General features: G+C 45.8%; 1 protein-coding gene across 3 annotated transcripts; it reads left to right on the top strand.

Moving 5' to 3' along the window:
* Window positions 1–27615, top strand: TFAP2B (transcription factor AP-2 beta; the record flags this gene model as incomplete). Of its 3 annotated transcripts, none has more annotated exons than XM_084228338.1 (8): window positions 1–81; window positions 4658–5116; window positions 9901–9961; window positions 17463–17682; window positions 19683–19801; window positions 21965–22106; window positions 25000–25259; window positions 27593–27615. In XM_084228338.1, the coding sequence occupies 8 exons, from the start codon at window positions 1–3 to the stop codon at window positions 27613–27615; spliced, it is 1365 nt and encodes a 454-aa protein (XP_084084464.1). The 3 variants fall into 3 exon arrangements, with proteins under 3 accessions (XP_084084464.1, XP_084084462.1, XP_084084463.1); XM_084228336.1 differs by lacking the exon at window positions 27593–27615 and adding an exon at window positions 3296–3322 and having other exon boundaries at window positions 25000–25816; XM_084228337.1 differs by lacking the exon at window positions 27593–27615 and having other exon boundaries at window positions 25000–25816.
* Window positions 27616–27789: the final 174 nt, after the last annotated feature.

Raw genomic sequence — 27789 nt, 5'->3', positions numbered from 1 at the left:
ATGCACTCACCTCCTAGAGACCAGGCTGCCATCATGCTCTGGAAGCTCGTGGAGAATGTCAAGTACGAAGATATCTATGAGGTGAGCCTACACCCCCAGATGCATCTTAGAGCTTTGCAGATAGAGAATTTGAGCTTCTTGACACCCCAACTGATATATATTTTAAAGATATTTACTCGCAGATTTCCGGCCGGGGTTTTTCAGCTTTCTCTAACTTTTAGAAAAGCTGGTTTGGGGAGACTTCGCTATTCTGGAAAAGGATTTTAAGGTTGAAATCTGACTACTTTAACTTAGGAGATTTCTCCTTTTTTCCTTTATTTTTCTTTCTCTCTTCCTCACCGCCCCCCCTCCCGCCCCCTTTTAGGCTCTGAGGGGGAATGTGGTGCTACTGAATGTGGGCAGAGAAAATAGAGACTTGATAAAGGCAGAAGCTCTCCTCGTTTTGAGTGTGGGAGAGAATTAGATTTTCAAGCCTCATTCGTAACAGACTCGGGCTTTTAATTTTTATTTTCAATAAAATCTCTGAAATCGATCACAAACGGATCCACGTAAAGGACGGAAAACTAGAAGGAGCGAGGTAGAGAGACGGATGGATGGATGGATGGCTGGATGGCTGGATGGAAGGACCGACGGATGGATGGATGGATGGATGGATGGATGGATGGATGTCGATAGAGCATAAGCCAAGGAGCCGTAGCAGCCAATTTTTTTCTTTTCTTTTTTCTTGTGTTTTGCTTCTTTGAGGGTCAGTGCATCCAAACAGAGGTCGCAACCGACTCGTGTTTGGGCGTTCTTAACGAAATTTTCTGCCCCCGTTCAGTGCGCACCGTTCTCGAGCGCCGAGGCGAGTGCAACTCCTCCTCGGGCCAGAGAGGTGGCCCCGCGGCCGCGGGCGCCCGCCGGCTCGGCGGGGCCGGGGCCGGGGCCGGGGCCGGGGCCGCGCGCGCTCTGCCCTCCTCGGTGTCGGCGCCGGGACGCGGCGGCGGGGCGGCTCCGCCGCTCGCGGGCCGGGCGGGGTCCGGGCGGGGCGCGCGGTCGGACCGGGAGGGAACAGACGGCGGAACCTCGCTCGGGGCAGAAGAGGGCCTGGGGACCCCGGATTAGAGCAGCCGCGGGAAGAGGGCTGGAGCTGGGGGGAGAAGACTCCGAGGAGACGTCGAGGACGAGAAGAAAGAAAGAAAGAAAAAGTTGGAGAAAGGCGAAAAGAAAGGCGAGGCAGAACTAGGGGGAGGGGGAAGGTGGAGGCTGGCGAGCCGAGCTCTGGAGCGCGCAGAAGAAAAGTTGGAGAGGCGGGAGGAAGGGAAACAAAGTCCCGGGCGAAGCGCAGAGGCGGCGCGGGGCCGGGCGAGCCGGGCGGCGGGACGCACGGAGGCTGCCCGAGCCCGTGGGGGTCAGGACGCGACCCGGCGGCCGCAGGACGACTCCGGAGAGCCCGCGGGGAGCCGCCTGGAGGATACTAGGAACCGGCTACGCGCGGAAGCGGCTGGGCAGCTGCCCCCAAGCCGCGGGCCCAGCCCCGCCGGGCAAACTGGGCTCCGCGGAGCTCGCGCGTGTCCCGCCGCCTGGCCGCGTCCGGCGCGCGCCCCAACCCCCCAGCTGGGCAGCCCTAAATCCTAATTTTGGGGTGTGGGGGAGGCAGATAGAGTAGGGGCCAAGGAGGGGGGGGGGGAGAGAGAGAGACAGAGAGAGAGAGACAGAGAGAGAGAGAGACTATGAATTCATCTTTCTGAGGAACGATTGGGGTTTTCCTTTCCTCTTTGTGGTTGTGTATTCACTGTAACGAAGAGCCGCGCCTCCGCCTGGTGGGGTTTGTTTCGGTTCGGCCTCCTTTTCTTTCTCTAACAGGCGAGATAATGGTAAAGTCGAAGGCGCTAGAACTCCCTAAAGAATGTGAGCGCCCGACGTGGGCATGACACTGGCGGGGATGGGGCCCGGGTGCAAATGGCTCCGAGGATGCATAGAGGGATTTCAGTGGCTTCTAAAAAGTACGCTTGGCAAAAGTCGATCTTTATGAAAACTAAATTGGTTTAATGGGAAAGGAGGGAGAGAGGGAAGAAGCGGGGAGAGAAGGTGAGGGAGGGGTGGAGGGGCGAGAGAAGGGAGCCCAGGAGGAGGAAGAGAGGCGAGAGTCAGAAGCTTGCAGGTATTCCGAGCCACCTAAATTTGTGCTCAAAAAAAAAAAAAAAGGAGAACCCTTAACCCGGGGAAAGGAGCCTATTTAAGTCGGGAAGGTTGAACTTTAACAGAAATGGCAGTCAAGCCAGTTGAACGGGTTCCTGAAACATCCAAAAAGGTTTTCTGTTGCCCCCGGCTTTGCCTGGAAAGGATCAGTTTAGTGTACCTGAAGATTGATTGGATATATTTTAAATCGAGGTAAAAATGGAAGAGGGTGCGAGCACTAAGGAGAGAAAGGCTGCCACGGGATGAAAAGCTCCCTGCTCCCCTCTGTCCTTTAATAAATAAGCATAATTTCCCATATTCAGTGGAAGTCTGCAAACGTCACTGTAAACAACCAGGCCCACTGGTTTACTTTTCTCTCCCCTCCAAATGATGAGGCAACGCCTTTCTATTTTGCTTTTTAATCTGCACACAAAGCACCTAGGGCGATCAATTCTTCCCATTAGGAAAGTCCCTCTCAGGAACAAGGACACCTACGTTCGCTACAAGCCCCCAGCGATGCTCTCCCTCACTGCCTTGTCCAAAGGAGCAGGGGCTGCTTTACTCGTGTCCCTGGCTCAGTTAATTGAAGTTCTGCCTCTTTCCTGCTAAACTTTTTCCCCAGTCTGCCTTTGCCAGCCCCCTCGTCTGATTACATCTAGTAATTCTCCACTGAATGAACGTCATTTACAATAGTAGGGGAGCTCTGCGCTCGCTGCTGCTTCACGCTCCATTTGTCCTCCATTCTCCCTTTAAAGTACTCGTGTAATATTAATAGTCATGAATATCAATTATTATGAGGCGGTGTAGGCAAGCGGAGGGAGGAAGGGGCGCCGGAGCAGTCTGAGCCCAGCTTCGGGTAGAAGAGGACTGCATCTGGAGCCCCAAAGAACAGCAGAAGAAAAGAGGCCCAAAAAGACAGCAAAAGAACGATGAACAGCTCTGTCTGTGTGTGACAGGCATCGCCAATCTTGTTTGGGGGTTGGGAGGGTTTTTTTTTTTTTTTTTTTTTTGATGGCTTGTCCTGGAAACACCTCAAGCTCGGCTTCTGTGTCCAGCTCATTTCTCTGCTGGACTCCTTGATTTTTTTTTTATATCATTGTTTGATTTTGAGCAGTAACCAGGCTTTTTTTTCCAGATGTTAGTCCACACCTATTCATCCATGGTGAGTTTGGATTCACATTGTACCAGAATTGCATGCTCCCTCCTCTTACTGTCTCTCTGTCTCTCCGTCTCTGTGTGTGTGTGTGTGTGTGTGTGTGTCTGTGTGTGTGCGTGTGTGTGTGTGTGTGTGTCACTCTCTCGGTCTCTGTCTTCCTTTGAGCGCCTTTGGCTTGGTAATTTAGCACCATAATTGGACGAGGCTGCAGCTGCTTCTCTCTGCATTGTGTGTTCTCCTTCTGAGCTCCAGGAGTCAGCTGGGGAGGGGGGAGGCCGAACAGGAAAACTTTTTATTTGCCACTGCAGTTTGGAAATTTAGGTGACTTGTTTCTCCAAAAAGAACCATGGGGGACTTTACCATGGCTTTTCCACAGAGGAGAGGGAGAAACTTAAACTCCCTTCGCACACACTTCATCTCCCCCACCTCCTTTCACTTACTTTACCACTCCAGATAGGACCAACAATAAGTTGTCTGAGCTTTTTCCCCTCTTGCAAGCCCAGCTCCTTCACTTTCATGCCCTGGAGTACAATGGCATTGGATATCGAAAAGCCACCTCAGAAATAACTCCTGTGAGCCACAGCTCAGCTCATTTTAACATGGGCTCAGGATATGATCTCGAGTGAGATCCTGTTCATTCAAACACGATTTAAATTATTTAATTCCTCTTGGGGAGGGAAGGATGACTGGAAACTCAGATCAGGCAGATTCCTGGGAACTCCCGAAATGATCAGGTTGTGTGGGGAGCTCCAAGTCAGCCCGCTGGGTTGCCAGAGGAGGCAGAAGTTGGTTTTGAACAAGGAGGAACAGCACACCAAATAGTATGAAGTTTTATTTGTTATGCTTTTGGTCCTCTGGAAGCATTAGGAGAAATAGTTTAAAACACTGAAAGGAGTAAGTACCATATGTAAGACTCCTGTATTTTTAATGAATTAAAGAATTTAAAATTTTCCTCCATCCACAGTGACTTTGCCCTCACCCATTTGCTGACTTTGCACTCCCAACAGAAAGCTCAGATGTTGGTTAAGTGGGTGATTCTCCCCATTCCCCCCCCCTCAGCCTCGAGTTTGGAATTACTGAAATCTTGTGCCCTCTGAGTCAACTTGGGAGTCTAAGTTTCAGCCTCTTGCTTCCCCTGTTCCAAGAAGAACCTACCGGCTTCTCCATTTGTCGCTTGTATTTTTTTTCCTCTCTCTCTCTCTCTCTCTCTCTCTCTCTCTTTCTCTCTCTCTCTTTCTCTCTCTCTCTCTCTCTCTCCCTCCCTCCCCCTCTCCCTCCCTCCCTCCCTCTCCCTCTGTCCCTCTCACTTTCCCTCTGTTCCTCTCTTCTCTTCGCTCCCAGGACCGGCACGATGGCGTCCCGAGTCACAGCTCCAGGCTCTCCCAGCTGGGCTCGGTGTCCCAAGGACCTTACTCGAGCGCCCCGCCGCTGTCCCACACCCCATCGTCAGACTTTCAGCCACCCTACTTCCCGCCCCCCTACCAGCCTCTCCCCTACCATCAGAGCCAGGACCCCTACTCCCACGTCAACGACCCCTACTCCCTGAATCCACTGCACCAGCCCCAGCAGCACCCTTGGGGCCAACGACAGCGGCAAGAAGTGGGTTCAGAAGCCGGCTCTCTCCTGCCCCAGCCTCGGGCCGCCTTGCCCCAGCTCTCCGGCCTCGACCCCCGGAGGGACTACCACTCCGTCCGCCGGCCGGATGTGCTGCTGCATTCCGCGCACCACGGCCTGGACGCGGGCATGGGTGACAGCCTCTCGCTGCACGGCCTCGGGCATCCCGGCATGGAAGACGTCCAGGTAACCACAAACAAACAAACGAAAACGACAATAAGTAGCAAATGTCCTGCGAGGGGGAGGCAGCTCTGTGTCCTTTGGGGCAGGTAATTTTCAGGTTTAGGCCAGGACCAGCTGGACACGACATATAAACCTGTCTGTGTATACGGAGGTGGTTCTACAGAGGCGGTTTTTAGAGGTCCAAATATGAAACCCAAAACCACGAGAAATGAAACCATGAAGGAGAAATATATATGTGTGTCTTCATAGTTTAGGATCAGAATCAAGGCTAAATGTTTTTGTCTTGCCTGAGCCAACTTCCTGTTTGCTTGTGCTTTGTGTGAACAAGCAGGATACCCTTCCCAGCCCTCCCCAAGCGACAGTGTCCCAGAGTGAGCCTGACCCACTGACTTGGCACATAAAGATGCAGACACCTAGGGGCTTGGATTGCAGCAGCAGCATGGAGGCAGCGTCCTCAATAGGCTTTAGGGGTTTCTGCTGGATTTGCAAAGACTTTGTTAAGCATGACAATGCACATTGGGGGAAAATACCCATACACTATGTTTGTACCAGCCAGATCTCACTTTGAATGTCTCATAAACTGTAGAGACCTTTCCCAAGATAATTGAGTGCCAGAGTCATCACCCAAGAAATGGAATATTTGTGGGGAGACACCCAGAAGGCCATAATTCTGTTTGGGAGCCCATGAGAATGCATACCATTGGGGAGATTCTTTTCACCTTTTGGTCCATTAAACTCTGGAGCAATATTTTCTACATCCCTCTCCAGACCTTCCCCTCCATTAAAACCTTCCTCTCCCCTATGCCACCTTCCCAGTTGAAAAGTCATCTCCTGTTTATATCTTAAAACAAAAGGCTCCAAACACTTCCCCCACCCACCCAGTATCCCATCTGCAACCTACACAATGGAGCCTGATTTGGTTGAGAATACTTGGTTAAACTAAACAAAGAAACATCAAAGAAATGATTTCTAAAGACTGTCTGGGTGATTCTGAACAGGTCTCCTTTTGTTCCCCAATTTAAATAATCTCCAGAAAAGATAAATATGGTTGAAAGGTATTTAATTGAGACTTAAGTCACATTGGCATAATTGTATATATTATGCATCATTTTAGACATACCTCTGAAGCAGAGGAAAATGAAATGAAACCGGGAAAAGGGTGCCTGAATCCGTCTTTATCTTGCTGGGGGGGAAAAGGTATTTTTGAAAAGTTAAAATGTGGTGACAGCAGCAATGCTGTGTGTGATAGTTTATTGTTTTAAAGGAAATTCAGTTGTTATTTCCAAAAATGACAGAATCACCTGATTTGTGGCTGGATTTACCCAGAGTAATAAGAATGATATTTTTTGTTGATTTAACTGAATTTGACTGTCCCTGTCTGGAGATATTGCTTCTTTCAAAATATGGCATGAGAAAGAAAATATTTAATAGTTTTTTTTTAATGCATTCGGATAATGTGTCTGGGGGAGGGGAGTTTTTAAATTAACCTTTCTGAGTACGGTTCAAAGTGCTAGATAATGAAAGTGGATCAACTCATCACCATTGCTGTTGGCAATGTAACACTGGCCTTATCACCACCACCCTGAGGGCGGAGGGGCTCAGGAGACCCTACATAGGAATTCCCCCCAAAGAGGGAACAGATTTCTTTAGTTTTATATATTTTTTCAAGTTAGAATTGTGAACGGTTTTGAGTGTCTGGTCAAAAGGCCAAAGGCAAGAGGAAAATAGGGCCAGGTCAGGGTGCTTTTGGGAAAACACTCTTGTGGAAGCTTCCCGCAGCCGTAGAGTTGTGCCCTGAAAGTGGACAGAACCCACTGGGCAGGAGAAGGTGCAGGCCCAGGTGCTCGCATCTGCCCGGCTCCGCTCTTGTTCACCCCATAGGCATATCCCAGACCATAGCCTGGCTAGGTAGGAAAGCCAGGGCGGGAACCTTCGCTGGACCACTGTCCAGGCTAAGCGGTCCGGGAGGACTCACCCCGCGCCTGTCCCAGGAGGTAAACTACTGGGATTGAGCTGATTTCTGACTCCTCGGCGGTGGCAGACCTTCTGAGGGCCGGGTGTGCTTGAAGTGACCTGGGGCAGGTGATAAAGACGACTCGGAAGAAGTACCTAGGACTAGAGCTCTGGATGGGGAGGCTGCACCGCTCCATCCGCGAGGATCCACTTCTGAGTTAGGGATCTGGAGCGGCGGGGGAGGGCGGCCTAAACTTACAAGAACCGAGCGGGGGTTTCCTGAAGCTACTGACTAGATCGGCTGTGCCCGACTGGTCTGTAAAAAAGACTGAGCGTGCCTGGGCTGGGATCCTGGTCAGTTTTCCATCTCAGGGACTTTAGTTGTGTACCCGATCCCCACCCCCACCCTAGACCCCACCCCAACGGCGAACCAGACCCGGTGGGCGCTGCGGGCTGGTGGGCCTCGCAGCCAAGGGTACTCACCTGGGAGGGATGTTGTGCGACCCAGACACACACACACACACACACGCACACACGCACGCATACACATGGCCACCGCCCGACCATGAGAGAAGAGGAGGAAAGCTAATTAACCAAATGCTTCTAATATTTTTTAAATGAAACTATAAAACCCTGTCAATTTCTATTTCAATTTACTCACAGGGGCTATTAAACTAGCAAATCGCTGTTTGGGTTCTGGGTATGCTACATTTCACTCATTGTGTGCGTGCGTGTGTTTGTGTGTGTGTCTGAGTGTGTGTGAAAGTGACTGTGTATGGTGAGGGGAGCAGCGGTAAGAATTCAGAAGAAAAAAAAAAACAGCATCAGAAAGAAAGAGGGACTGAGCTCACACCTCGTTTGGAGTTTGTTTAGTTGCCGTGAACACCTCTTTCTTCTTCCAAGCTTTGCTCCCTTACCTCTCATAACCTTTACCACCCATGAGTATAAACCTAGCGTTTTATTAAGGATGTTAAGTCACCCTCCCCAACACACACACACATGCACACACACACATACACACACACCCTAGTGTCTTAAAGCAACCCCTGGTATCACTTTTAACTAAAGAAGTCTAGTAATTACGAGTCTGAGTTGTTTTTCTGCGCTTCCGCATGCAGTCCTAATTAAATCTTTACGATCCTCCCTGTGACGATTAAGCGCCAGCATGCTGCGTGAATATCCTGTACAAGAACCCAGCAGGCGGCCGTAATTAGATAGAAAATCAGACAAGAGCCTTCTCATTAACTACCACAACTACCCCACGTCGCTGATGAGGCGTATATACATATTTACGCACGGACGTGAGGGTGAGGTGTGGGGGCACACCGGTCCCAGCCGGTGAGATCGCGGGTCTCCCCGCCCACAGGCACAAGACAGTGTTTCTGTCCTGCGTGGACACGCCACCACTGTAGACACGTGAGCAGAGACAGTAGTGAATCGTGTGTGTGTGTGTGTGTGTGCACACGAGTGTGCGTGGCGGGGTCTCTGCAGGAGTTTCAAAGGTACATGAAGTATTTTATTGAAAAGCTTTTTACTGGTTTCTTAAGAGGTCCATGGCATGTTGCAACATGGAAAACTGTTCTTATGGAGAATAACAATTTTCCTCACCTTTCCTAGAACAGAAGACTGACTATTAAAAGGAAAAGAAACAAATTAACATGCCCCCTCCATGATTAGATCATCTCATTTCTAATGTGCTGCTTGTTTGGGGTAGACAGTCTCTTCCTTGTGATGAACACACACCCTGTCTGGGGCTACAGCATGAGTGGGTGGGAAGTGCTGTGAAAACACAGCCTCACTCTCAAACCCTTTGCTCTCTACTCCTCTGTAGAGTGGATGACAAATTGGCCCAACCTTAGGTTTCTAAGGGTCAAAGAAAGCAGCTGTACTTATCAGAAAGGCCTAGCATTTATTTTGCTTGTGGGATGAGGGGAGAATCCATTGCTTTTGGATGCCCTGGGATGCACAGCCAGAATTCTGTTTTCCATGCGTCCTGACAGTCGGAAACTCATTCCAACAGTTATTTCCCCTCAGAAGTGCTGCCAACACCCAGGGTTGAAACTCTCTTTCTCCGGGATGAGACTGTAGCACAGAGGATGAATACTCCCTGCCATTACCTAGGTGCTGACTGAGAGGATCCCAGCCTCTCTCTGTCTGTGTTTACTGCCTTCCTAACAGGTGTGCTCCTTGCTGGGAAGCAGCAGCAGCAGGGGTGGGAGGGGGAGCAAATTGCGCAGGTTCCCCCAAGGGATTGTCATTGTGCAGCGAGAAGTTCATAGCACACCGGGACCTGTGTGGACTGCAGTGGGTGTGCTATCCTGGCGCTTGCAAGCATGTTCCTATGTGTTGCTGTTTGCATTCCATTCCAAATTGCTCAGACTTTAATTAAAATCCCATAATGTAAACTATTATGTATTTGCAAAATGACTCTGGGGTTAAGATGCACTGGGATAGAATTGAAAACAGAAATTGCTCTTACTAATATTGGTGAAAATCTTTCAGCTGTTGCCAAATCTTCTCAATTCATAAGAGCAAATAATATAGAAGTTTATGTGTCTATGTAATATCTATGGTTAATATAATAACTAAACCAATACTGCATCCCAGATGTCTTCACAGTTTCCTTTTTCCCTCTTCTTCCATTGGAAGAATTTATAATTTGGGTGAATTTCATTTCTGTGTCGATTTGGAGGTAATAATGATAATAATAAAACCTCCCTTTGTGAATTAATATAAATGGAAATAACAGAAACTCCAGTTTGGAATGACATGATTTATGTGTGCGATTCTTTAATATCCAGTCAATTTGAATAGTGATGTTTTTATATTCACAGTCAGTTGAAGATGCCAATAACAGCGGCATGAATCTATTGGACCAGTCTGTCATAAAAAAAGGTATGGATCATCTTCCCACCACCCCCCAAATATGCAAAGTTTTCTTGTGCAGTCATGTCTTTGTAATTAGTTTTCACTTGGGGGGGGAATTCATTATTTTATAAGATACAAATATTTGTTTAGAATCATAGGACGGAGGCTCTCTGAATAGGTGAAAGGGCATGTCAAGCAGAAGGAAATGAGCGTGGGGAGGGAACACTACAGGCGAAAACCCAGAGGAGAAAGATTAGAGGCATAGCAGCTTGCCATTTTTCTCATAGTACCTTTGGTAACAATCCTAGATGCTTCTTACGTACTTGAACTACCATTATGTATGAAACTGGTCGGGAAGAACTGCTTTCAAAAAGGTGTTATAATTATTTCTTTGATAACTGGAGTTTACTGAGCTAAACCCCTGTCATTGAGAAAGGTCTTTCCTTGTTTTCTTGTATTTGATTTTTTTTTTTTTTTGGTGGTAATTTTGTTCCCAGTTCTCTGTGCTTTACGAGTTGTTTCTTCTTTTTTTTAATTGTGCCAAATGTGTTGCTAAATATGCGCATCCTGAGAAGCTGAGACAGCCTATGCACATTTCTAAATCTTCCTACATATGCATTCATGATTTAGTGTGACTGTGGAATCACCCCATACTGTTAAAGGGCATGTGATATTAACAAATGTTTGCAGTCTCTTGTACAGCTGTAAGCAAAATAATTAACTAATTAAACTAATTAAATGTAATTACAATAACTCATTTCGGGCGTATTGCAGCTGCTTAATTTTTCCCCCTCTTCTCTGACAGTCACTGAGAGAATGCCTGGCGATTAGTGTGGCTGCCGAAAGGCCCGAATGTCACTCACATGCCACAGATTTAGGAACTTGAATGTGTAAACTGTGCAATCTTTAATTATCACAAGAACTGGTATTTGGAGATACACTTGTAACTACTGTAACTCTTTCCCATCACTGAGGGAGAAAGTCTGTTTGGTGTCATCAACCCCCAGCTTCAGTCATTTATGATTCACTTGAACCACTTGACATTCCCAAAAACAATTACAAGAAAGATGATTTGGAAAGTAATCCAGCGTCAAACGGGTAGAGTAGGGGGGCTGTGGAGTAAGGATTCCAACCAGTGCAAAGGATTCTAAATTTTCTTCTTTCATGAAGGCAGAAAAAGTAGCTTTGAGGGGCAAGTGGTGGGAGGGGGAAGCTGTACTTGAAGTGTTACCATCTGAATTTGGAATGGAACATCCTGAGGAAGAATTGTAGAAGGTTTGGGGCAAAACTGCTTATTTGAAGTGTTGCTCCAAACATCTCCCCCTCTCTCCCCTTCAGATGATATCTTTTAGGTTTGTAATGCCAGCTTTGGGGTTTGGTGGGCCACCCTGGCTTGATGCTTAGATGTGCAACTGTGCTGACAGCTCACTTTCTCCATTTCCCCTTGGGTCTTCCCTTTAGGTTAATTGCTGTTTGATTGGTGGATGGGGACTAATCAGTAGGGAGGTGCTACTCCATTGACATTTTTGTTTTAGTTCCCTCTCCCTTTTCATGGAAACCTAGAGCCTCCAAACTCAGGGCTCTGTATCCTAGAAACAGCATTTGGGCTAATGGTGGGCCATGCCCACCAGAGGCCCAATCAGAAATGTTAATAATAACGAGGCCAATGAAAATATTTGGAACTTAGCTTGCCTAACAGAATGGAGTTGAGAATATTCTTAGATGTGGGATATTTTGGTTTCAGAGCTTGTATATGTTTGTCAGTGAAATATAAATATTTATGTGTAAGGGTAACTCCAGGAATAAGAAAAGGAGAATATTGACAGCAATTGCTGGCTCCGTTTTGGAGACATGGAGTATTTTTTTTTAATCACCCCCAAAAACCTTTTTAAAAATGTACAACCTAAAACATTTATGTGACACCCCATCCATCCCCAGGCACTTTATTGATTTAGGGGGCATAATAGGAATATGAAGTGTTAGGTCAACTCCACCATTAATATTTCAGATATTTGCCTTATTACATGAAGAAAAGATCCTAATATCATATTTTTGTCTTTAGAGAGCCATGGGCAATATAGGAATAAATGGTTGATTTATTTTTCTAAATTACTATGAACCACTTAAAATAAGGTCATGGGTTCATTCATTCCTTTCCACCTCCCTGGTGCCCCATCTTTGTCCTCTCCACCTTTACGAGGGATGTGTCCAGGAGATTAATGTCATAAAAGAGGGGGTGAGAAAGTTTTCTGAACTAAATATTCTAAATTCTGTTGCGTGTTTTCCAGTGGGATTTTAGAGAGTTGTTTTTTTTTTTTTAATTCTACCTTCTTAATAAATAAAAGTGTAGTCTCCAACTTGCTTTTGGACATCTGCCTCTGTGTTTATGAAGCCAGAAGCCTTCAGCATAAAGGGACTCTCTCTCTTTGCCTGTCTTCCATGCTTTCTCTCTCTTCCTCTCCCTCTCTCATTATGGAAAACCTAAAATTTAACCAGTCTAATTTTTCACCGGTGTTGATATCACCCCATAGATTATAGGGTAGCTCGCTTGTTATGTTTGCTATCTGGGTTTAGCTGACATTTCTGAAGTAATTTAGTTAAGAGGAAATGAGTTGTTCCCAGTAGAGAGAGCAAACGAGTGGAGTGAAGGTAGCCAGCGTGATAAATGGCTCTTTCATTTGAAGATCTCCAGAGCTCGTTTACGGCTAATTTTCTGTATTGGCCCCCTTTGAGCTATTAATGCAATCGGCAGGGACCGTGGCCCCTCTCCTCTTAGCTGCCCCATTAGAGCTCCCATTAAGCTACGAATCTCAACTCCATGGCAGAAGTGGGGGGAGTAATGAAAGGTGCTTTTTAAACTCTCCTAATCTAAACCGGCAGAGGGTGGTTAATACGATTTGAAGGGGGCTGGTCAATGAGCAATCAATAAAGTAATAATGAGAAGGATTCGGTACATTAACAGTCTAAAAATCCAACGAGACATTAAAAAATCATTCTTAACTCTCACTTCCATTAAGATTAGGAATCTGGGCTGGGGGCGGGGGCGGGGGCGGGGTGGTGCCCAGCTAATGTAAATGATGACTGACACCATTCTATATATAGCCTCCCTTAAAAACAGGCTCACCTAGGCATTAAGAAAAAGTTTTTGGTGCAATCATAGGCCAATATGCCATCAATTTGACACCTTAGACAGCAAAAAATATGCTGGGATTTCTTGGAAAGGCTAGCGTGGCTGGAGTCCAAGGTTAAATGTTGTGACTGTGGGGCATTTTCATTGGTCTTAGGGATATCCTGTTTGGTTAGTTTCAGTTCAACCTCCCTTCTCTCCCACTTTTTTTCCCATTAGTTCTGGCCCCTTCCCCACATAAATACTAAAATTGGTGTAGATTTACTTTGGGGGACGGAGTAAAGAAATGGCCAATTTCAATTACAATGGGTTCAGTTGGGATTCTTCCTTCTAACCTAGAAGGTAAAAACCAGGTAGAGGCAGGAGTTTCCTCTCAAAGGAAGAGGCTCATTTTTTTTTTTCCAGAGCTGAACTGGATCCCAATAGATTGTGCTCAACTAGAAGCTTTGAGATACATACCAGTCACCCAGGGAGTAATCAGAGTTCATAGAATTTCAGTGCTGTAAAGGTTAGAAACCCTTCTTCAACCTTCACATCCAACCTACCCCCCAGTGGGGAAATTCCCCAGCGTGGAAACTGAGACAAGAGAAGATAAATGACTTGCTCAGTGTCCCACAGCCCAAATGATGGAACCCAACTCATTTTCCAGCCTCTGAGACTTTGCCTGTAAAGTATGCCAAGACTGGGTGTTTGTAGCTTTCCTTTTCTTTTTTCTCTCCTTTCTTTCTTTCTTTTTAATGTTTCAGCTTTCTTTGTGGGAGCCCTTTTATTTTTCTTCCCAGGATTTCAGGGCTCATGTTTATACATGACCATATATACATGTGGAATAAAATTTGGTCCCCAGGTAGATGAGAATGCAAGTGTGAGGAAGTAATGTTGGCGAGAATTATTTCCAGCATGTTCAGCCTTATGGAGGCTTCCCTTTCAGAGGGACATACTCTTAAATCTATTAGATGGGTTCATTTCTTCTCTTTTCCCCACCAACACATCAGACCCATGGAGGGTCTGTTCCCAGTCAAACACAAAGGTCTCAAAGCTCTGGTTTCACATTTAAGTTAATTTTATGGGGAATACACAATGATGTAAAAGATATAAATAAAAATAAATTATTAAAATAATAAAAGAGTGCAGATGAGGCACTGGCTTGTTAACACTTTGGTTCCATTGTTCATCTACTAATGAATAATATTTTATCTAATCGGTTGTCTTTTCTCTCTCTTGAATAAAACTCCAGTTGCTGTAATGAAATGTTCATTAGTTTTTCTACCTTTTCTCTTCTCCCCAATATAATGCAAGAGAAAGGGGAGAGAAGCAAGTTACATCCAGAAGTTGGTCCTGCTATCCAACTGAGAACTAAAGAGAAAAAAAAAACAGTTTTAATGTATGCACAGAAAATTGTAAACATGTAAAGAACTGAAAGCTTCACGCTGAGTTTTGCTATGCTCCATTTCCTTACCATTTCCTGCTGTCGCTTTAAACCTATCTTAGTCATCTCTGGGATCTGTGAGCAGGAACAGTGTGCTCATAATTACTAACAAATCAACCGGGCCCTGTTGCTCTCTGGGTTTATTGATAAGCTGGAGCAAAGCATAAGGGAAAAGACAAAGAGAATAAAATATGGGGTTAATCAGCTGAACTAAGCAGGTGTAAGAGTGGAGAGGAAAGTAGGTAACAGTGCCATGGACTTGAAGGGAAGTTGGACCAAGAAATGTGTAGGGTCTAATCTAGGGGACCAGTGCTAAGGCCAGAGTAGGAGAGAGGTTTAGAACCTGAGGATGAGTAAGTAGAGAATGGAAACATGATTGATACTTAAATTAGAAAATGGGAATATAACCTAAAGCATGCCTGCTCAAATAGTCTGCTGGGGGGGTGGGTTTGGGGACTCCCCCAGACTGCAGTGTGCTGACAGAAGCTGACTGGATTGGTGCTATTTCGGTGATAATGTATATGCAGAATGGTATAGCCCACCGGAGGGAGCAATTTACATGCCCCAAAGGAACTAGCTCTTGTCAGGTAAATCAGGCAATTAACAATGGTGAAATTAGAGGGCAGGTTATAAAGTGTCTCCAAAGGCCTGGCTTTTCAAGAGATTTGGCATCAGGGACAGCAGGTAAAATTCTAATCCTCAGGAGACATTCAGTTATCCAGTGTGGGATGCAGAAACTGAATTTTCTACTTCCAACTTTCTTTGGTTTCTTTTAAAAAATATTCCTTCTAAATAGCATTTCACTATACAGATATTTTGGCAGTTCAAGGATGAGCGTTTTATAAAATTTATTTCTATAGTTCGTCCCATGTAAGAACTACTAAGGGTCATCTATATTTGGGGGAAAGTTTTTTTCAAGGTATCTAATGCCAGTTACCATGATCATAAATTGTTTTATAGTACTTGACTATGAATCTGAAATATGGAAATGACTGCTGTGAAGAGTAAGATAAATTAAAATAGATGCAAATGTTGTTGTGTAAGGGAATTAAATAACAGGGTGTTCCCACCCCAATCATTGTCTAGTCACTTTAACTCCATATTTTCCTCAAATTTAATTAATACTCACACTTTGAATTTTCAGTGGTTCACTGTCCAATGGGAAGGAGCTTCATTGATGAGAATATGATGAAGGGAATTAACAAAAATAACCCTTTCAGTGTGTGTCCCCACCACTATATGGTGCAGATCCACTTTGTTATTTTATATCATCATCTGTCCTGAGACAAGGTTTTAAGACTCCATGGACAGATCCAGAAATCTAAAAATATCTACTAAGAAGCAGCAAAAGAGAATGCTTGAGTCTCCCTATCCATTTCCCAGGAAAGCCCTTTTATTAACAAAGAGTTTGTAAAGGGTTGAATACAATTCATAGTAAGTAAAAGATTGGGAACCTACCTAGCTATTAGGAGTCTCTAAACAATCCAGGAGGTCTAAATGCTGGAATCTGTGCCAAAGAGTATAAGGTGTTACAAAAATACTCAGTGTTGGTAAATCTGTTCTATCCAAAGGAGATTATATGATTTGTTTGACATGTAGAGTTCTAGGCTCCAGATGGTAGAAAGAGCATATCATTTCCTTATCAGGGTTATGGGATGAGACAGTGCTTATTTAAAAAGGAGGAATTAAAGCTTCCTTTTCCATGCTAGATGTGTGTTTCATCTCCTGGACTGGTGATCAACAAAATGTTTGAAGATTTGAGGGATTCATATCTGAATTAAAGAAGCTAAGGTATAGGGCATGGCAAAAGTGGCCAGCCCAGTGGCTTTTAGAGCCTGCAGATAGAGAATGGGCTTCAGAGGTATAGAAGTCCAAGGGAGTGAGACTGCCAGGGAACCAAGAGGCTGACCATTCATTCAACTGTTCCTCATTCCCAGCCTTCTGATTCTTCTGAGACCCGCCTCTTCCTGAGGTGCAGATGACACAGAAACACAATTAAACAGAAATACAGGCTGGAGAGACTGAATGCGCCTGGGTAGCAGTGGCAACCAGCTGTCACCTCTTATTAACTCCTGCATAAAACATACCTTGAGTGCGGTTTGTTATCAATTACTTGCCGAAATGAAACAACTGGGGCAAGGCAAGACCGCTGCTCATATGAATTAGAGTGATTGGTTGATTGATCAGGGCACCTGTTGTAAATCATAACTGCTCCAAACAATCACCAGCCGGTGCTTTATGTTAATTTGTAAACAAAATTCATGTCACTGCAGAATTGCTTTCACTGAAGAAAAGCATTTGGGTTCATTTCTAAATGAATCATTGTTAAGATGTAGGGGAAAATGGGATCCACTTTAGAGAGATGAGCAGCTCTTCCCATCTTAAAGATAGTACTTGGCTGTTCTTGGGCGAAGTGCCTGATAGGCTCTATCCTCCTGGTGCTCTCCCACAATGACCACAGATTTGGGTCCAATAAAAGAAGAAAGACGGTTCCCATGAAGACCATGGGTATTCCCACTTTATCACTGGTGGTGGGCGATCACCTTCAGGCCTTAGCAACAAATGTCATTATCTTCAGGAGACATAAGAAAACTAGGATTCAGAGAGGTTCAGTGAGATGACTGAGGTCACACAGCTCCACATAATGGAATAGGATTTGCCTGGCTTCACAGTAAACTCTAAGTTCTAGATTGTGTGATTTCTTGATTTGTGTAATGAGAGGAGCTGTGGCAAGCGACACTCATGTCTACTATCCAAATGGGGTAAGTTTCCAGAGGAGTGATGGCTTTTCCATTTGTTTGTACACAGTGCTCTGAACGCACCGCGGTCTCACTGGAACAAACACTTCCTCCTCCAGCTTTCCACTTGGCGCCTGTCCTGTGGCCTCGCCCCTGCGCACGCACGGACACATTCTATCAACCGGTCACCAGGATCGAAACCCGGTCACCTTTATGGCATATTTTTTCTCTCTCTAGTTCCTGTTCCTCCCAAATCTGTGACTTCTCTGATGATGAATAAAGATGGCTTCCTGGGAGGCATGTCCGTCAACACTGGCGAGGTGTTTTGCTCGGTGCCCGGCCGTTTGTCTCTTCTCAGTTCAACTTCAAAGTACAAAGTAACTGTGGGGGAAGTGCAGAGACGGCTTTCGCCCCCCGAATGCCTCAACGCATCTCTCCTCGGTGGCGTCCTCAGAAGGTAAACACCCCCCTCCCCCAAAAAAAGTCTTTTAATGAGTGTGTGTGTGTGCGCGCGCGCGCGCATGCAGGAGCGTGTCTATGGTGGGGATTCGCGCTGATACCCAAGGCGCAGCTAGACGCGGTTGCCTAGCAACCGGGCGGTCGGAGCGCGCCCCCTGAGCTGCGCGGGCGGAGAGAGTCGGTCGCCAAGTGTTTCTGCCCGCGCGTGGAAACGCTGCCGCCAAGGGACCCACGCACTGCGGACCCGCGCTGCGCACGTGCCCCCTCCCGCCAGCTTCGAGACGCTGGGAACTTGCGCCTCCCTGTCCTGCTCCTGGCGCCCCTTTCCATGCATCCCGCGGGACACCTTCAGGGCATTGCCTAGCCTAAGCGTGGGGCCTAGAACCACACACACTGAGGAAAAAACACGTTTCGTTGAGCAGCCGCCTTCCTACCTGCACTGTACACTGATACTCGTTTTGTACACTGTTTTGTACAGTTTCATTGTTTTTAAATGTTGTTGGCCGCCAACCAGGTTGATCTCACGACCTACCAATGAATGAGTCGTAAGTTTGAAAAACTGTTCTAGATCCGTAAGCTTACTTCAGTAACACCACCACCAGTAAGCACAATGATACAACTTTGGAAGTATTAATAATTATACCTCAGTACCATTCAGATGCTCTCCCATGTTGGAGGAAGATAATCCATAAACAAGTAGTGGAAAATGATTGGGGAAGTTGGCTTTCATCTTGACATTCAAAGTCTCCCCCAAAGTTCCTGCAAATGTCTGAACACTTGTTAGTGTCCCTAGAAGAAGGTGACTTTGTATGAGATGAAATTTCCAAGGTAGCCTATTTTTTTAAAGATTTATTTATTTATGCATACGTGAACTGGGGTACAGGCCAGAGGTGTGGGGGTGTGAGAGGATTCACCAGAGACAGAGTAGGGAGCAGAACAGGCAGATTGACTGAAATGCACTGATGAAGGGAGCAGCAGGCGAGTCAGGAGAGGTCTGCTGTGCCATGTGGGTTGCTCCCTGGCTGGGGATGGAACTCAGGCTGTAGAGGCTTGGGGCTGCAGAGGCTGCAGACTGCTTCATAATGCTGTACTTAACTCCTTGTGCCACCAGGGAGGCCCGGTAGCCTACTCTGGGCACTGAGAGTCCTTTCTTTCCTAAAAGTGCTTATGTGAGTAATACAGCAGGAGAGGGCAGAGAAATTTTTCTCCCTGTATTTTTGCCCGTATCCTCCCTACAAGGGACAGCCTTGGGCGGAGTTAAGGGTGTGACCCAGGAACGTTTTTCATTTTGAATCCTCTTGCTCTGCTCTACTTCTATTCAGTTTTCAAGTGAGTCCTTTCAGCTCCAGAGTATGCAAGTATCTTTCAATCATCCCCTGGGTATTTGAGCACCTGTGTATAAAACTTAGTATGAGATTAAGTGAGATAATCAGTGTAAAGTGCTGATCACATAACTAAATTCCCTAAATTGTTTATACTGTTGTTACGATTTTCAACATCATTGATTTCATGTTTCAGTCTTATTTTCCCTTTTAACCTGACTCCATTTTGTAGCAGCTCTTGACCCCTTCTGAGCAAAACCCACCTGTTTCAATCTGGTGCCTTCTCTCTGAACCAGTCTTTCTCCTCTCTCCAGCTAGGTTGTGTTTGCCCAGTTTCTGCTCACCTCATTGGCTCCATGACAAGGAAAGTGTGTGTGCATGTACAACTTCTACTTTCTCTGGACCCACAACCTACACCCTAATTATTCCCATCTGGTATCATTTTTTTTTCTCACGAGATAAAAAAAGAAAGCGACTCAATTTTTTTTATGCTCTGTATTGCAGAAATTAAGCAAACCTCAGCAAAGTATCAGCAAATAACTAAAAGGAAGGGGGAAAATGTGCTAACCTCAAGTTAAAACCTCTTCAAGCTCCACTGGGCTTTAGATTGCTAAGTCTAAACTTTGTTTCAGGAACACTCTGAGGTTAATCAGAATGTTAATTCTTGCAATTTCAGAGCCAAATCGAAAAATGGGGGGAGATCTTTGCGAGAAAGGCTAGAAAAAATCGGTTTGAATTTACCCGCGGGCAGACGCAAAGCAGCAAATGTCACGTTACTCACCTCCCTGGTGGAAGGTAAGCAAGACGTGTGGCCATTTCACGAAGTGGCTGAGCTTAACTGTAGGCTGAAGGCTGACATTTTACACGTTTCATGATTAACTGGAAATCATTGCGATTGTCGTGCCCTTATGAGTTGGATGTCAAGCGGCTGCTTGAGAGAAGTTCAAAGGTCCTTTTACTTAGAGGGAGCTGGCAATTGTAAAGAGGCCAAGGGACATGCAGCAGGGTCCCTAAGCTCCAACTAATGTTCAGGTCCAATCTCCAAGCCAGTGCAGGGGTCACCTCTGCAGCCACCTGCTGGACACTATGTCTGAAACACCCTCTGTATGAAATCTTGCAAAAGTCACTCTAAGCAGATCAACTCTATCTGTCCTTTCTTTCCAAAATTTTCACCTGAATCTTCAGTAATAGAAGAAATCTTCAGGAATAGAAAACACCTTGTCAATTTCTGAAATTATTATTGCATTTGTGACCCCTAATGGTTAGTTTAAATCTCACCACCCACAGTTCTCAGTCTCCTACTGATTACCTGGGACTTTTTGTTATTGAAATGTACTTAAGAAAGCCAATACTGCCTAAGAGAAAATTGGAGGGAGGGTGAGGAAATGTGGAGAGGAGTCATGTGTGATCTTCATCATAGATTCATCAATTGTGAGTTAAAGTGCTCTACTTATACTAAGCACATTCTAATTTGTTGATCAGTTTGGAGTTGGAGATGATATTTATGGTATAATAAACAGGATCCGTTATACAGTCTAGAAAAACTAGATCTGCAGTTGAATTTGTGGGATAAGGAAGGAATGGGAAATTAAAGCCAGTAGGTTCTAATGGAGGAAGTTGTAGAATTTCATTTATTGTGGTTTTCATGTATTTTTATGGATGTGATATTATGACACTCCTGTGGGGAGTTGGCTTTTGGAGGTGGGACTCTTAGAATATTTATGCAGCAACCATAAAGTCATCACATTTATAGGCTTTGCACTTTGTCATCATTAAGGCAAAGTTGCCTGGCCAGACCTTACCCTCTAGTAGCAGCAGTCACCAAATCTTGCAGACCATACTTACTAATGGTTGACTCTTAGCCTGGGGATTTTACTTTTTTGCCCTTCAGGGAATTGCTAATATCACTATCCTCATTTTGAAAAGCAGTCAAGGTAATCTCAATCCCAAACAGGGATTTGGATGGGGCATGGAGGAAACCAGGAAACCTACAGAAATTCCAACATTTGGTTGACAGTTGTCAGCTTTCTGAATCATTTAAGCACAGGCCTGAAGTCTTTTGTTGTTAGTATGATAATGATGATTAAAAGGAAGTCATACACCTTAAAAATAATGAAGCTTTGAGGTAATTCAACATACCTCTCTTGTGTTCAGGATCTTCCCTTGAACCCCTAAGGCTGGCTTTATAGGGTCATAATGCTTTTTTTTTAAAAAAAGACTGCTGAGTCCCTTAACTGAGGAACCCCTCGGATGCCCAGGTTTTTTATAGCTGCTCTGTCATCTTTGTGCAGTAGAAGGTCCTCAAGTAGGAGGATGATGACAGGAACTTCCGAAGAGAAGAAATCTGAAACCTAAACAGCAGTGATACTGACAAGAATAATAAGTATTTCTTTGCTAGATAGAAATATATACTTATACATACATATATACACTTGAATTTGTTTGCATATAGTATTAAGATTTTTCCTGAGAAAATTATAGTAAAAGAAAAGATCATGCAAAAAATAGGAAGACTTTAAAATTTGATTTTAAGCAGGTGTGACAGATGCTTTAAAAAACGGGGGGGGGGGGTATCTGACTCAGAATATCCAGCCATGACAACAGTTTAGGTGCAGTTGTAAGTTGGCTCCCCTGAATCTCTATGACCACCTTTCTCTGAAGGCAAACCTTTGGGTGTGGGAGATCTGAAGCTATTCAGGGAATCGAGCTAGGACTTGACTGGAATGATGATCAAGGAGAGGTTGGAAAGGGCGGGCAGCAGAAGCAAAGTCTGTGCCATCAACTTTAATTGTGACCTGAGAATCATTTTTATTTTGGGCATCTGTCTCACCTTTGCTTTTGCCCTCAACAGCTGGTCTCTTCAGTAAATTATAGCAGAGTTGACTGGGGCCCTTTTCCTGGCCTGGGATATTTAGGGACTGGATGCTATCATTATCACCTCTGCTGCTACCTTTTCAGGAGAAGCTGTTCATTTAGCTCGGGATTTTGGGTACATTTGTGAAACGGAGTTTCCCGCCAAAGCTGTTTCTGAGTATTTGAACCGGCAGCACACGGACCCCAGTGACCTGCACTCCCGAAAGAACATGCTGCTGGCTACCAAGTGAGTGTCCCACACCCCTAGACCTCACCCCTGACTCCTGTCCGACTGGGCCATTTGCCTTGGGAGGAAGTGATGAAAAACAGCAACGCAGAGAAGGAGCTCAGTGGGTCCTCTGGAAGTGGCATTTCCTGCCTGTGGATTGCTGGCTTGGAAACCCTCCTAACTCCACCCCTTCCCTCTCCTGCACCCTCTTCACCACCCTTTCCCCCAGTTGATTACAGGGTATGGGTTTGTTTCAGTGTCTTTTATTTCCAATTTCTGGGGAGGATGGCTTCATTAATCTGAATCCAGGCTTTTTACAGTCTTGTCCACACCCCTCAGGGTGCCAGGCTGACATTTCCCTCCTGGGTCTCTGTTCCAGCTCTTCCCTTCACCTCTAGGTGTGTATTTCTGCCCCGGTTTCAGATCGCCCCACCATATTCACACAGCCAGGGAGTGCTCACTCAAGGTGTCTATATGTCACCCACGTGTACCCATCTCTACCCACAGCTCTAATTACTCCCTTTCCAACGTTGCTGTTTGGCATCTTCGTAAAATTTACTACAACTCCAGAGGGGAAAATAGTAAATCTCTAGCTAAATTTAGGTCTAGAGCTCATTTGAACTTTTACAGTGGGTTTTCTATTTATTTGATTTACTCCTGTCTTTGGCTTCGGTGTCATATTGTTGGTGTTTTATGGCCGGCTCAGGCCTGCAGTGGGCGGCGCTGCGTGCGTCCGCACGTTTCTCTTGCAGGCGCGGCCCAAACAGCGGAGCTCATTTATTTAGTGCTGCAGGACGCGGTTTGTTCCGTTGACAGCGTAATTTAAAGAAATATATGGAAGGCTGAAAAATCATTTGCTCAAATTTGTCCAGATGTTTTTGAGACGTGATTGGAATTTGATTGCCCCTTTCCGCAGGGTCAAAAAATATTAATGTCCCAGAACTTTAATTGCTTACAGACCCTGGTTTGGGCTTTGAAGATTTAAAATGTTTGACTCTAAGCATTTGTTCTTCCCAGTTCAGAATTTCCTTTTTGGCACTTTGGTAATGAGTACGAACTTAAGTAAAGACTTTAAGCATCTCTTCCAATGATCAAAACCTGGCATCCACCCTCTTTTTTAGAAGATTTCCCTCTAATGTACTAATTAGCAATATAATAGATCTTTGTCAGTAAATCTTCCTTCTATCCCTTGCCCTGCTGCTGTCTGGTGGTGGGGGCCTTGCCGGTGCTTTCTTTATAAAAGAGTGAAGGTACTTAGGGGACAAAATAGAACCAGTGTATAAATTAGATAACAGGATTCCACAAATGACTCTGTCATTTCCCCCTAAGGAATGTTTGTAACTTCCTCCTTGAATGAAGCCTTGTGGCTTGTCTTAGGCCCGCACTTCTGAATCTGGATGTCAGAATCATCTGGCGGAGCTTTTTCAACGTATTTATAGACCTAGCCCTAAACCCTCTGAATTGGAATCACTGGAGGTGGGAGCCTGGATGTGTGCATTTGAACCCCACAGGTGATTCTGGGTACTTCTGGCTTAAGAACTGACCTAATGAGGTCAGGACTGTTACATATTTACACCTGGTTGTGAGGATGTGTGTGTGCATTTCAAATGGAGAAACCAGTAGAGAGAGGATATAGAGGGGTTGTCTATTTCTGTTTTCTACCCACTAGCCTTAAAACAAAAAAATCCTTTCAAGGGCTGCAGTAGCTAGGAGGTATTTTCCAACTAGTTAGGTACTCCTAGGAGTAATCCCCTAGGAAAGGATGACCCAGGATCTTTCACATGACCTGGTCTCCAGGTTCCTACCTTGTTTACCCCTTGGCCAGGTCAGGAAACACCAAGTTTGAGACCATCCCAGAAGAACCTGAGGCTGGCATTCCATAGTTGTTCTTTTCTTACCACTCCAAAGGCTAGGTGGAAGCAGGCTGACAAGACATGTCTGCCAGTCTGCAAAAGGCTGTGGCTTTTGGGATACCATACCTCTGAGTGCCAGCCAAGCCAAGCCATTGGACCTTCAGGCTTAAAACGCTTCTGTCCACCTCCTATATTAAAAATCTCTCAAATAAGCTCAATCTATAGTTAGTCATGCAGGATTTCTAAGACTGGGAGATACCTCTAAATTGTAGGTGCCTTGAGGAAAGAAAAGGCTTCAGCAAATAAAAATCTGCCCTCCCCAGTGTCTTAACTATCTACCTTTAGGTTTTATTTAAACAATGTGGGGATCCTTTTATATTGACAGCAATGCTGTTGTACAAAGATTTTCAGTAGCCTACACTTGAAAGAAAAAGGTGGGGGTGGTGGTGAGGGAAAAATACCTCCCTCCCAAATACGCAGGTAAACAGATTTTTGCTTTGAGTGGAATCAGCATTCTCTCCTGGAATAAACAGTTGCTTGCCCTGGGCCATGCAAGGCTCCAGCAATCTGCTTCTGTGCCAGGGATAGGCTTATGGCCCAGGGGCCTAAATCTTTCAGGGCTTTTTGAGCCTGATCACCAAGAGGTTGGAGAGGCAAGGGAGAAGAGGGGAAAGGGATTTTAAAAGAACTGCCAGGTAAGCGGTAAATTTTACTATTCAAAACCAAACGATAAAGCCTAGCAGACTTCCCAAAGAAGAGTACCCGTGGTTCTGGAATAAAAGGGGAAGAACTAAAAGGGGGTGGGCGGAAGACAAGGCTTTGGGATGGAAGGGAGGCATAACCTCTCCACCTTCTTTCCTTTCAGTCCCAGCTGCTCTAGTAGGGGGAGCGCTGGGAAAGCAAACAGAGCGGAATCGCCCACATTAGCCTCGCTCTTTGGCTCTTGGGCTAGCGGGCGCCTCTGGGCCTGTGTGAGCGTCTTCTTTCTGATGCCAAAGACTGCGACTCCCAGCGTGATTTTTTTTTTTTTTCCCTGTCCTCTTCCCACCCCTTTGCAGGCAACTTTGTAAAGAATTTACGGATCTGCTGGCGCAGGACCGGACGCCGATTGGCAACAGCCGGCCCAGTCCCATCCTGGAGCCCGGCATCCAGAGCTGCCTCACGCACTTCAGCCTCATCACGCACGGCTTCGGCGCCCCGGCCATTTGCGCCGCGCTCACGGCCCTGCAGAACTATCTCACCGAGGCGCTCAAAGGCATGGACAAGATGTTCTTGAACAACACCACCACTAACAGGCACACGTCTGGGGAAGGCCCAGGTAGTAAAACTGGCGACAAGGAGGAGAAACACAGGAAATGAAAAATTTTTAAAAAAAAGGAAAAATGTTTTAAATACAAAAGGAAAACAGAAAAATTTAATTTTAGCTTTAAAATATTGGATTGGCTTTGGAAGAATTATATTAGGTAGAATACACATACAATCAAAATTTAAAAAAAAAAGCTAAATAACTTTAAAAAAAAAAAAACTGAGGCGTACAACGGAGCAACAATACCGGTTCTCAGTGTCTATTTCAAGATACACTTGGAGACAACCGTCCGGATTTTCCACTTCGGTTCTTACGAGCTTAGTAATACTGATAATAAAAGAAAACCATGATTTTTTTTTCCCTTTGGAAAATAAACATAAGACTTAACATGAGAAACCGCTAACTTATTGGAAGAAATCGGAGAAACATTGTTGGTGTCGATGCTTTGAGAGCTGGTTGACTGAAACGCACGAACTTTTTAATTTTTAATATTTTTTTAGGAAACTCTCGCAGTCCCCAACCTTCCACCTCACCTCACCTTTCTCCCAGCCACCCTTTTCTACGTTACCCTCCCTTCCTCAAGCTGTCACGGGAATCTTCCGGGATGAAAATGAGTGTGGTTAGCCCTTTTGCATTGTGTTTCAGTCTCCTTGGTCCTCCTGCCCCCGCCCCTCCCTGCGCTCTTAACTCACCGCTGCCCAGCGCCCGGGCCCTTTGCATAATTAGGGAGGGTAAAGGCGGGAGGGGCGGGGGGCTCTCAACGAGAAGCTTGTCGTGGCTGCTGCTTTTGGTGCGGGCAAGCTGAGCTGAGGCTCCGGCGGCTGAGGCTGAGGCAGATCCAGACCAATAAGTTATAATTCAGACTCATCAGTTCCTCTCAGAAATGTTAAGTTCCCAGCCTTGCCAGCATCTGATACAGAGCATCTTGCATTTGTTATATTTGTGTCATCTGCCAATTTTAAGAACTATAGTAAAAAAAAAATCACACTATGAATACGTTATTAGTATGTAATTCCTTCGGAGGGGTATGTACCATTTCATTCTCTTCTGTTTTCCAAAGCTTTGCCCGCATGGTTTATGAGCTTCTTCAAAGAGGACTCGGGCTTCCTACACAATCTATAAGGTACAGAGGAAAAAATCCGATCCCTTTTTAATCAAAGCCTGTGTGTCAGAATTCTGCAGGTGCACTTCTTTAAAGAAGCTCAAAGGGAATAATTTAGAAAGTGTCCAATAAGATACTGAAGCAGCTTTGAATCTAGTTCCTAACAAATACCTCACCATGGAATTCTGGGGGAGGAAGAGCTGCAAAAAAAGAATTCTAGGGGAGAAGAGTAAGGCATCTTATAGCCCAATATTTTGACAGCATTGCCTTCCCTTTAAATAGATTGCACTTCCTTGGGCTCTTTGGCTATTGCTGTTTGAACTTGAAACAACTTTGTGAGTGGTCATGGCAAGGAGGGTGGTTACCAGCTCCCCGCATTTCAGCAACAATTGCTTTCTTACAAGATGCTTTATGAATGAGGCACTCCCCCCCACCCCAAGCCTTGCACTTGTTTTGGCATATAGTGGTAAAATAATGCAAAGTGAAAGGAGATGTATTTTGGCTTTGAATTTTACTGTCTGGATACGCTGGGACTATTCCCAGTGGATAAAGTTTCATGCATTTAATATCTCTCACTTCTGGCAGCTCAGCTTCTTTGGCGGGCTCCATTTGAGCATTATCATGAAATAAGATCTGGAACCCTTTGTCCCCACCCTCCCCAAAGAAGTGGGAAATCCCCTGGGGTAGGGGTGGGTGAGATAGGTCTCTAAATTTAGTGTGGATACACGCACCTCTTAAAGTAGACATTAGGACTTTTGCAACGTCCCTTGAAGATAAAGATCCAGATGTTCTGGAGGATTTACAATTAGGACTGGGACTCTCAGCTTTGCCTCCCCCAAGGGCCTTGGCCATGGGGGTGGGGGAGAAGTTGGAGGGTTGGTGTTTAGGAAACTGCTAAGAGCTTTGCGGGAACATTTATTTGAGGGAGGGAGTTAGGGAACTGGTTTTAGTTGCCCAGAGGGACCCATGTAAAGCTTAAGGTCACACCCCAGCCCTTCTCCTACCGCTAGATCCTCTGGGGGTCGCTGTGGGGGGGTGGGGTGGGGTGGGGGCGGGGAGGCGTGCAGGGCTCAGTCCTAGACCAACTGAGAGGAATACAAAGGCCTGGAACTAGACCTCCACTTCTCCCCAGCTCAGACGCCTGCGCCTTTGTCCGAGGGCCTGACCGCTTGCATTAGATGTATTCTGATTGCACAAGGCCAGGAGAAATCACACTGAAAACCATCGTCTCCTTTCCTTGCAGGGCAACGCGCCCCACGCGTGTGAAGTGCGAGAGACGCGATGGACGCGCCTTGCTCTTACTGTGCAGGTCCTGAGAGCGTGTGGGCCACTCGCGCCCAGTCGTGTTGAGGACATAGAATCAGCCGCTGGAGGGGCCGCGGGTCGCGGGGGCCCTTGCCGCTCTCGGTCTCACCCTAAGGGCTGAGGCGACCGAGAAAG

This window comes from Talpa europaea (assembly GCF_964194135.1).
Source record: "Talpa europaea genome assembly, chromosome: 2".
NCBI classification, from domain to species: Eukaryota; Metazoa; Chordata; class Mammalia; order Eulipotyphla; family Talpidae; genus Talpa; species Talpa europaea.
This window is presented reverse-complemented; position numbering and strand designations above follow the sequence as displayed.